Source organism: Leptopilina boulardi, unplaced genomic scaffold (assembly GCF_019393585.1).
Source record: "Leptopilina boulardi isolate dan_hultmark-lab unplaced genomic scaffold, ZJU_Lbou_2.1 LbouV2_165, whole genome shotgun sequence".
NCBI lineage: Eukaryota > Metazoa > Arthropoda > Insecta > Hymenoptera > Figitidae > Leptopilina > Leptopilina boulardi.
The window spans coordinates 355,114-367,459 of NW_026137713.1; the positions used below are offsets into that span (position 1 = coordinate 355,114).

The 12,346-nt window shown below is 25.5% G+C and overlaps 1 protein-coding gene across 1 annotated transcript in view; it reads left to right on the top strand.

The window, feature by feature from the left end:
- Positions 1–211: 211 nt before the first annotated feature.
- The window catches only part of LOC127277101 (hemicentin-2-like), a 38,281-nt gene continuing 26,146 nt past the window's right edge, over positions 212–12,346 (top strand). Inside the window, exon 1 of the mRNA XM_051297930.1 lies at positions 212–1,540. Coding sequence (XP_051153887.1) covers positions 1,450–1,540 — 91 coding nt within the window. The 5' untranslated portion in view covers positions 212–1,449. The remainder of the gene's footprint in view (positions 1,541–12,346) is intronic.

Consider the following 12,346-nt stretch of genomic DNA (forward strand, 5'->3'; position numbering starts at 1 on the left):
TTCCCTCACTTTTCTTCATGACAAAAAAACTTTTTTTTGCCAGCAATAAAAAAAATTTTTTAAAAAACATTTCCTGCCAAGATTTTTTTTTAAATAAAATATATTATTCTACGGGAAAATTTAATCATAAAATATAAAAAATTTTACTTGTGTTGAGAATTAATGTATATGAATAATGTATGTGTTCAAAAATTGATGTATATATATATATATATATAAAAAAAAGATAACTTTTCACAATTAATATATTGAGTGTTAAAAATTAATATAAGAAAAAAAAAGGTGTAAGAAAATGAAAAAAGAGTGAAAAATCAAAAACAGTGCAAAAATCAATTATTGTGGAACTAAACATATTTTTGTGAGAGAAATTAATCTTTTAAATGTGTGACATATTTTTGAAGATATTGATATAAAAAAAAAAGTTTTTCATGAAGAAAATGTAAAAATTACTTCAAAAAAAAAAAAAAAAAAAAATAAGAAAATATTCTCGAGGTTTTAAAAAGAAGAAATTTACCTTTCATCAAGATAATATATATATATATTTTTAAATCGAAAAAACGACTAAATAAATTGAAATTAATTTTTCTAAAAACAAAATATCTTCATACAAAGAAATTCTTATGCAATAAATCAAGAAAATTACATAATTATCCTCGAGATTGGAAAAATAGAAAATAATTAGAAATTGATATTTCATTTTTTTTTTTTTTATTATAAAAATCATTTTTTCAAAGAAAGGAAAAAATTTATTGACAAAAAATTGATGAAGTGTCGAAAAATAATAAACACCTTTAAATTCATAAAATCCAATTGAAGAAAAAAATATATCATCAAAGGAAATAGAGGAAAATAATTTTCAAACTAAAACCAAGCAGCGCTCGACAATTATTTGCATTTCCAATTACGAAAAAAAAAAATTGTGTCACACTTTAATTGGGTTTATCGAAAAAAAAAAAAAAAAAAAAAAGTTGCCAATTTATCAGAATTATCGTCTGATATAAGTTTTATGCATCTGAGAATATTTTTATCATATATAGATATATTTTGTGAAAATCAGAACGCAAGTGTAAATCGCATTTCCCATTCAGTGGTCCGTGTGAAACCGGAAGTTCAAGCGCAATGTGGACACGATCACAGAGGCCAATACGTCGATAGATCATTTCCCCCTCCCCTGTTTAACATAACCCTGCCTTAATCAAGATCGACGTGTAACTTGTACGTGCGCGGAAATGTTTCGAGCTTAAAGCTTGATTGGCTGATCTGTGCTTTGGCTGTTTACAGGGACGCGAGAGTGAATTAGTTCAAAAATTAGTGGGAAATAACAATGCGATAACTAGACAAAAAAAAAAAAACATTTTTTCAAAAGGAAAAAAAATTAGCAAAGAAGAACTTTTTTTTTCATATTCTCATGATAAAAAAACGAAGAGAAAGGAAATTTATTTCTACAAGATGAAATTTCATTGTCATCTTTTTTTTCTGATGTTTCTTTTTGCTGGAATTGTCAATTCGGAGTTTCTAATTGAAACAGTCGATGCACCAAGTAAGTAGTTTTACTAGACTTTAAGACGCCGTTGATGATATTTTAAGGCTAAGGTTAAAACCTTAAACTGTCTCTAGAATTAAAATTAAAATGGATCAGTGGAGCAGAGTGAATTTTTATATCGATGTTGATTTTATATTTATAAACAGTACACCTTCTTTTTTTTCCATATTTTATAAATAAGTGTGAATAAAACACAATTTTTGAAGGTTTTATTTTCATGACTATTTTAATATTTCACTGGAAAAAAAAAAAAATTTTAAGACACTTTTTCCATTTTTAAGACATTTTTATGTGTCTTACATCATAGACTAATAGAAAAATATTTTAGATATTTTAATTGCAAAAAAATGTCTTTTTTTTTAAGACACTTTTCCAGTTTAAGACATTTTTAGTGTCTTAAATTATAGACCAATAGCAAAATATTTTAATTATTTTCTTTTTTGCAAAAAAAAAAAAATCGAATTTTAAGACTCTGTTCTGTTTTTAAGACACTGTTCTCAATTTTAAGTCATTTTTTTTAGTGTCTTAAATAATAGACCAATAGTAAAATATTTTAGATATTTTAATTGCAAAAAATATGTCTTATTTTAAGACACTTCTCCATTTTAAGACATTTCTAGTGTCTTAGATCATAGACAAATAGAAAAAAAAATTTTAACTATTTTCTTTTTTGGAAAAAAAATCGAGTTTTAATTTAATTGCAAAAAATATGTCTTATTTTAAGACACTTCTCCATTTTAAGACATTTTTAGTGTCTTAAATTATAGACCAATAGCAAAATATTTTAAATATTTTCTTTTTTGCAAAAAAAAAATCGAGTTTTAAGACTCTGTTCTGTTTTAAGACACTGTTCTCAATTTTAAGTCATTTTTTTAGTGTCTTAAATAATAGACCAATAGAAAAATATTTTAAATATTTTCTTAATTGCAAAAAAATGTCTTATTTTAAGACACTTCTCCATTTTAAGACATTTCTAGTGTCTTAGATCATAGACAAATAGAAAAAATATTTTAAATATTTTCTTAATTGCAAAAAAATTTCTTATTTTAAGACACTTTAAAATTTTATGACATTTTTATAATGTTTTAGAACATTGGCCAATGGCTAAATATTTTACACTACATCTTTATATGAAACAGCGATATGTTTCTCTAGAATAATGAAAAATTTCCCTATTTTAGTAAAACATATCGCTAATTCAATGAAACTTATCATTGTTTTTGGTTGAAATTTTTTTTTTTTCCTTGTAATTTTTTTATGTGAAAATTAAATATGGAGAAAAAAAAACATGTAAAACAAAAATAAAGTAATATTTAATTGTCAAAGTAAATTCTAAACTATGACGGAAATTTCTATGTATTTCTGACAATTTTTTGCAAATAGTAGAGATACTATTTCCGGAGTGAATTTCACTATTTCCGAATAAGCAAAGAGACGCTCAAAAGTTACAGACATTTTAGGTTTTTACTATATATTGTAAAAATAAATTTATTTCTAACCGATTATTTGAATTAAATAAATTCAGTGTAGAGAGAGAGAGAGAATAAATAATTATTTGAAACTATAAAAACTATTGTATATACACTAAGTTTTATATTTAAAATTAGAATAAGTAAGAAATTATGAAACGTCAAAGCTTCTTCATAGAAATATCAAAACTTTCTATAAAATTCATTAACTTACAACTTTAATAAAACTTGTCAAATCCTTTTTTTCTAGAGCTTAACTTTTGTTGAAATCAAATTTATAATTAATTTTTCTTTTTTTTTGTTTTTTAATTATTTTGTAACTCAACTTTTGTCACCTGAGGCAGTTTTAAACATATATATAAATAAATTAAAAATTTAACCTTTTTGTTTTTACTTAATAAATTCGAAATATTAATAATAATTTAACTATTGTTAAGTTTTTATTTATTCAATGGAACTAAAGATAATTTATGATAATTTATTATTAGCTTATATATAGAATTATGTGTATAGTTTGCAATGTGAAGATAATCGATATCGTTTCTAGAACTTGAGAGATGTATAAAAACGGAGATAAGGAATTTTCTATATATACATATATATATATTCCCTTTTTGAAAAGTGCTATAGTCATTAATATTATATTCATATCGTCAGTCCATCATCTCTAGAAGAAAAGTCATTTGGAACATGTGGTTAGAAAAAAACTCTATAGAAAAATAAGGGGAAAATCATTTTTATCAAGAATAAGAATTTTTTTAAAAAATTTTTCATTACATTGAAAAGAAAATTTATTTAATTTGAAATAAATTTTTTAATGTTAAATATATAAAAAATTGTTGCTATAAATGTAAATTACAAAAAAAAATTAATTGATTCAAACAAAGAATAAAATAAAAATTAAAAAAAAAAATGAATATAAAAATAGTGATAAGAAATTGAAAAAGAAAATATTCTAAAGGAACAAGAAAAAAAGGGATTACAGTTTTGAATAAAAAAAAAAAAAAAAAAAGGAAAAGCAAAAAGAAAGTTTGAAAATTGTTTATTTTACTTCCGCGCGTTTTTCGCGGTGAAAAAGTTTGTTGTAAAGACGTGAATGAAATTGGTACACGTTTTCCATTTGTAAGAATAACTGACTAACGTTAAAATGCAAAATGAGAATTTCTTTAAATTGGACTGAATTGGAAATGTTTCAAATTATTGAAAGATATTTCGAAAGATACAAACTTTTCTTCCCCTCCCAGTTATTTTTTTTTTCTCTCTCTTCTTTAGTACTGTCATGGTCTATATTTAAAACCACCTGTTTAATATTCATTCGAGATATATCAGGACAACTCGAAAGCAATCAATTCTTATTATAAGTAGTTTATATATACTATATATATATATATATATATATATATTTATGTTTGTCATCCAGTTCACTTACTATGATTAAATCAACAGTTCTTGTGAAGTCTTACCAATTAACGTAATTGTTTCTTAGTATCTCTATATGTATAACTTTTTATAAAACATAATATATATGTCATTTATTAATATAGTCAACTTTTTTTCTTATTATTTATTTAAAAATAATTCACTCAACAAAAATTGATTTCTCGTTAATAATATAAAATATCATATTTTTATAATCAAATTTATGTTTTATTTTCAAATATATTACAAAATTGATTGAAAAGAAGTGATATTTGTTACTTTTTTTTCGAGGGTGAATTTAGTCCATTGTACACTTTTTCTGTAGTAGTGTAATTATAATATTATACCTTGTAATAACGAGCAATGACGCGAAGTAACGTATATTTAAATTTAATACAGTAATACAAAAAATTGTTAAAAATTATTATTATTTTTTTTATAGGTGTATGCAAATTTTATATCCGAGATAGCACGTAAGCTTGCAGCAACCTTGCGGCAAGCTTGCCGCGCAATATTTTTCCAACCTTGCACGTAAGCTTGCAGCAACCTTGCGGAAAGCTTGCCGCGCAATATTTTTCCAACCCTGCACGGCAAACTTGCCGCAAGCTTACTGCAAGCTTTAAATGTTCCACCAGGCCGAAGGCTTAAATGGTAAGCTTACCGAAGGATTGCAGTGTAAGGTTACAGCAAGATTGCACAAGAAAATTATCGAAAAATTGCTCAGTAAGCTTGCATGGGTAAAGATAATAGCAAGATTGGTGTAAGGTTACCAAATAACCTTGCTTTAAACCTAAAAATTATTTTTAAAATATTTCGTCATATTATATAATTATATTATATAAATTTTATTATATAAATTAGACGAAACATTTAAAGAAAAATTTTTTTAGGTTCAAAGCAAAGTTGTTTGGCAACCTTGCACCAATCTTGCTACAAACTTAGCGTGCAAGCTTACTGAGCAATCTTTCGATAATCTTATTGTGCAATCTTGCAGTAAATTTTCACTGCAATCTTTCGGTAAGCTTACCATGCAAACTTTCGATCAGGTGGAACATTTGAATCTTGCAATAAGATTGCGCAGCAAGTTTGCCGTGCAAGGTTGGCAACATTGCGAAGCAAGCTTGCCGCAAGATTGCTGCAAACTTCAAATGTTCCACCTGACCGAAATCTTGCATGGTAAGCCTACTAAAAGATTGCAGTGTAAGGTTACTGCAAGATTGCATAAGAAAATTATCGAAAGATTGCTCAGTAAGCTTGCACGGTAAAGCTTGTAACAGGATTGGTGCAAGGTTACCAAATAACCTTGCTTTAAACATAAAAATTATTTTTAAAATGTTTCGTCATATTATATATTTATAGTATATAAGTTTTATTATATAAATTAGATGAAACATTTAAAGAAAAATTTTTTTAGGTTCAAAGCAATGTTGTTTGGCAACCTTGCACCAATTTTGCTACAAACTTACCGTTCAAGTTTACTGAGCAATCTTGCGATAATTTTATTGTGCAATCTTGCAGTAACCTTACATTGCAATCTTTCGGTAAGTTCACCATGCAAGATTTCGGTCAAGTAGGATATTTAAAGCTTACGGCAAGTTTACCCTGCAAGGTTGGCAATATTGCGCGGCAAGCTTGCCGCAAGGTTGCTGCAAGCTTACGTGCTATCTGGAATGAAGTATATTTTTTTGTTTATAGTTTAGTTTAAAGAAATTAGTTTTATGGAGATTGATGTTGGTATCGATAAAGCATTCAATAATATTATAAAATACACTGATTAGAATAACAATTTTCTAATAAATAATTATTAATAAATAATAATATCGTAATAACAATTACTAATTTTAAACAATAAAGTGTATGAAGCACTGTGTTTCTGTAATATTTCGTAATACTGAGTAGTATTTTATGGTAATTAAGCGTAATACCTTGTAATAACCCTGTAATAAACTGTAATAAGTGTAATAATAGAATAATAGGTGAAATAGGGATTCCATTGTAGTTTTTCAATTCCTCCCTCGCTTTTTTTTTTCATTAATTGGAAAATCATTATAAAAATGAAAAATAAAAATAAATACTATTTCGAATAAAGATATGATAATAATGATTGTCAGGGGAAAAGATATGAAAAAAATCTGTCAATAATAATTACAATACATCAGTAAATGCATAACATGACCATAACCTGTTTATTTAATCGATAAATTATGCAAATTGACACAACGGTTGTCGCATCAATGTAGTGATTGACCACGATTGTGGAAAGTGTCAAAGGCAAATTGACTGGCACATTATCATACAAAATTGTCAAAAAAAAAAAAAAGTATTCCTTCAAAATGAACAATAATAATTTAAACAATTCATAATAATAATAATAATTATAATAATAATAATAATAATAATAATAATAATAATAATAATAATAATAATAATAATAATAATAATAATAATAATAATAATAATAATAATAATAATAATAATAATAATAATAATAATAACAATAACAATAACAATAATAATAATAATAATAATAATAATAATAATAATAATAATAATAATAATTCATTAATTATCCATTTTCTTTTAATGATAAATACCATATCTTCGTATTCTCTATTCTAAAATACTTCCCACTTTCTGTTTGCTTTAGTTCTGTAATTATAATTCAAATTTCAATTGTAATTTTAGATTTCGTTTCAATTTTAATATACTCCATTTTCCAATAATGTGTGTGCATTATGGATGTGATTTTTTTTACACGTGAATTTAAATTGATAATTTTATTAATTTTTTACAATTTTTTTTTTTTTTTTAATAGAAATATTATTTTAAATGAAATTTTTAACATACAGCCAGAGAAATGTTTTATTAAAACCAAATATATATATATATATATGTATATATATATAGGTATATAATTTAAATGAAATTTGTCTCAGTCTATTTATTTTGCGTAAATAAAAAATTTTTTCATACATAAAATTTATTTAACAATATATTTGTCAGTGAAACAAATATCCATAAAATAATTTCTCTGAATTTAAAATAAATTAAATAAATAGATTATCCAAAAAATGTAAATGAAAGAAAATATTTATTAAATTGATATTTGCAGAAATTAAATTAAAAAAAAAAGTTATAAAAAAAAAATATACGATCAGTCGAATTTTACGATTGTGTATATAAATTTTTATTTCATCCATAAAAGCTTGGGGAAAAAAAAAAAAATTATGTGACAGTTTAATAGATAAAATGATGTAGTATAATTATTTTAAGTATACAATATATTATGTATATTACTGTATTGGGTTTTTTTTTTTAAGTTAAAAAATTTTTCATTTCTCAAGGGGAATTTTCTTTTCTTTTTCGCGCGCGCGCAAAAAAAAACCATTTGCCTCCCGAGCATTTACTTTCTGTTTTATGTGAATGTATATACGTGATAGTCAGGAGCATTGAGGTGGTGGGTGGGGGACTTAAGGATCATATGAAGGACTGAAATGGAACATACGTTTTATACGTGAATGGGCCGTGTACCCACGCCTTTATTGCACTGATATCGAAATTATTGCTCGTACACAGTACGCGAAGACGTGCCTTCCACGAGAGAGAGAGAGAGAGAGAGAGAACGATCCTCGCGAAGCAATGAATGTGACTCATAACGATCAAAATTTCACGATCTCTTTATTCAAACGCAAATATTTTAACAACTTTTAAGTTAACATTTTTTTTTATGATTCTTATTTTATTGTCTACGTAGTTAAATAGAAAGAGTTGTAAATAATTTTTATTTTTTTACAGTACACGAATTGCTTTTTATAATTCTAAAATATGAGAGGTTGCTATGAAAACTGTTGCTATGGAGACTGTTGCTATGGAAACCGTTGCTATGGAATCGGTTACTATGGAAACGGTTGCTATGGAAACGGTTTTTATGGAAACCGTTGCTATGTTGCTATGGAAACGGTTTATATAGAAACCGTTGCTATGGAATCGGTTGCTATAGAAACGGTTCCTATGGAAACCGTTGCTATGGAATCGGTTGCTATGGAAATGGTTGCTATGGAAATGGTTACTATGGAAACGGTTGCTATGGAAACGGTTCCTATGGAATCGGTTTTTATAGAAACCGTTGCTATGGAATCGGTTGCTATGGAAACGGTTGCTATGGAAACGGTTGCTATGGAAACGGTTGCTATGGGAACGGTTCCTATGGAAACCGTTGCTATGGAATCGGTTGCTATGGAAATGGTTACTATGGAAACGGTTGCTATGGAAACGGTTCCTATGGAATCGGTTTTTATGGAAACCGTTGCTATGTTGCTATGGAAACGGTTTATATAGAAACCGTTGCTATGGAATCGGTTGCTATGGAAACGGTTACTATGGAAACGGTTTCTATGGAAACCGTTGCTATGGAAACGGTTACTATGGAAACGGTTGCTATGGAATCGGTTGCTATGGAATCGGTTGTTATGGAAATGGTTACTATGGAAACCGTTGCTATGTTGCTATAAAAGCGGTTCCTATGGAAACCGTTGCTATGTTGCTATGGAAACGGTTTATATAGAAACCGTTGCTATGGAATCGGTTGCTATGGAAACGGTTACTATGGAAACGGTTGCTATGAAAACGGTTGCTTTGTTGCTATGGAAACGGTTTCTATGGAAACCGTTGCTATGGAAACGGTTACTATGGAAACGGTTGCTATGGAATCGGTTGTTATGGAAACCGTTGCTATGGAAACCGTTGCTATGTTGCTATAAAAGCGGTTCCTATGGAAACCGTTGCTATGTTGCTATGGAAACGGTTTATATAGAAACCGTTGCTATGGAATCGGTTGCTATGGAAACGGTTGCTATGGGAACGGTTCCTATGGAAACCGTTGCTATGGAATCGGTTGCTATGGAAACGGTTACTATGGAAACGGTTGCTATGGAAACGGTTGCTATAGAAACGGTTGATATGGTAACGGTTCTCATGGAAACGGTTGCTATGCCAAAGAGAACTTTTATTACAAATAAAATACATTAAAAAGTAATATTAAATTAATGATTAACAAAAAGAAAAAAAGGAAACGCAGTTAAAATTGTGTGCGCTAAGTCGTCAACAAATAAATAAATACTAGAAATATAAATAATTAAACATATATATGTATATATATATATATATATATATATATATATATATATATATATATATATATATATATATATATAATAGTAGAATAATATTATATATTTAAGATGATTGATAAATTTTTGAAAAAAGTTGATAAATAAAAAGTGTTTTCTTTATTATATCTCAATATCATAAAACTTTAATTTCAAACAGTTCAATTTAATCATGGATATATTAAAAGCTTGAAAGAAGTTGTTAATTTTAAGTTCCTTGAAGCATTTGCCATGAGGAAAATTAACTCTCCAACAAAGAAAGTATAAAATTAACAATCTTATATATATATATATATATATATATATATATATATATATATATATATATATATATATATATATATATAACTGAACTTTTTGAAGAGAGTCGAGAAATTATAAGTTCTGTTATATGTAGTGTTAGCCATATAAAAAGTAAAATTATTTACGTTTTTCTGTTTTATTAGTTAAACATTTTTTTTTCCTAAATTATAATTGTTATAAAATTTTATTATTACATTGTTCCCCATTCAAAAATGGTTTTATTAATTAAAATAAATGATTTGAAAAATGTATTTTCTTATTCAATATTATATTAAAATATAAAATTTATATCGAGAATAATATAATAAAAATTCAATGGATATTTTTTTATAATTATAGCTGTTGCATTCGAAATTCAATCACATTTGAAAATGTAGGAATCTTTTTTTTTCCAATTTAAATGCAAAAAAAAAGGACTCTTTAAAGTTCAACAATCCTAGTTCGCATAGAACGTTTGTAATAATTAGTTAGAGGAGAAAAAATAGAATATTCTTCTCCGTCCCTCTTTCTCTCTCATTGGTAGTTCGTACTTTCTGCGGTCGATTCAAAAAGTTGGACCAACGAGTAGTTAGTTATTCTCTATAACCTTCCAGTCAGTTGGCATCGCTAGGGAAAACATAGGGGAAAGTAAATATAGAAACTTTACAAATCCTTTAAAAAAACCTTTCCTAATTATTGCGTACTATATATAAAATAAGTTTAAAATAATATTTTTAATTACAAAATTTACTTGATTTCTTTCAAAAAAAAATTTTCCAATGTTTGCTTTATATTTTCTACTTTAAACTGAGTTTATTTAAATTTTTTTTTTTTAATTTGTTACATTTTAATTCGTTTTTAATTTACTTTTTCAATTAAGTTTTAATTTTTTATTAAATTTTTAATTTGAATTCTTTTCTGCTTAGTTTTTTTTTTTTTTTTTTTTTTTTTTTAATTTAATTACATATTTTTTATTTTTTACAATTTTTTTTTTTTAATTTCTTTTCAATTTTATTTAAATCTATAAATTTCATAATTCTAATTTGTTTATTATTATAATAAAACGATAATATATGCTTTAATAATAAATTTTAATTATATATTAAATTTATTTCGAGATTAAATTAGTACAATCATAAATAATTAGTATCGTTTCTGATTTTGTTATTATAAAATATAGAGTAGGTTATTGATTATATCTTTACATATAAATTAATTAGAATATTGTAGCTTGAATAATTTAATTGTTTAATTTCGTCAATTATATATAAAGCTAATATTCTATTTTTAATTTGAAATATTTTTATAAATTTTTTCAAAAGAATCAAAAATGATATAGAATTTTTTTATTAAAATTTCTAGTATTTTTTTTTTTTTTAATAATTAAATTGTATATAAAAATTTCAGAAAGAATTTTAATCAAAATAATTGGTGAATGATATAGAATACAATTTACGTAAAATGTATACACTCAGAAAAGATTGAAAATAGGGGAAAGTGAGGGATCAAGGAAAAAAGAAAATATAGAGAGGAAAATAGAAATAAAATAAAAAAAAAAAGGGCTTTGTCACGTTTACAAAATGCAAATTACAATAGACCCTCGCGCATAAATGTACGACTTACTCGGAACTATTTTAACCAACGAATTCGATAGCCAATACTACATGTTGTTTCCGATTAACTAGAATTACGAATCGTGATTCTCAATATGGAGCAATGTCACTACTTTTTTTCAATAACGTTTTTTTTTTTTTTTTGCATTGACAAAAATCAAAATTTTTTCTTCAGAATTTACACATATGCGCCGTTTTTACATATTCTAAGTTTTGTTGAATTTTTTTTTTATAAGAAGATTTTATTTTTTTTTATCCATTAAAATCGTTGCAATTAAAAAATGCATCACAAACCTTTGACATTTTTGCAGTTAAAAACGTGATCTTTTTTTTTTAAAGTACATGAATACCTTTATAAATAATGAGGTTTTCTATGCCTCAGATACGAGCCCACATTCACAACATCGGTAAAACGTTTTTTTTTTTTTTTTTTTATCTCATTTTAATCAATGAATTTTATTTTTTTTTTTTTTTAACTTTAGTCGGAGGAAAAAAAAATTTAACATTTTTTTTTGTAGCATCTGATTTGAGATGATGGATCCATCATAATTATATTGACGTTGTCCAACTGTAAATGGACCATTATTTATGTCGTAGAGATTTGACCTATGATTTCCGCTGTTAGGAGTATATATGTATGTACAATTGCGGAACTTGTGCATAAGGATCATAAATTATATCGCATTGGAGAAATAAATTTTTTTTTTAATATAATATTATTTCCAAAGTGTTTTTCATTATCAGTAATATAAAAATGGTGTCATTTCAAAAAAATCCATTCATTTTTCAATTTTTTTATTTTTTTTCATTATTTTTTTCCAATATTTCAGGAATTTTTCATTTCAAAATGCT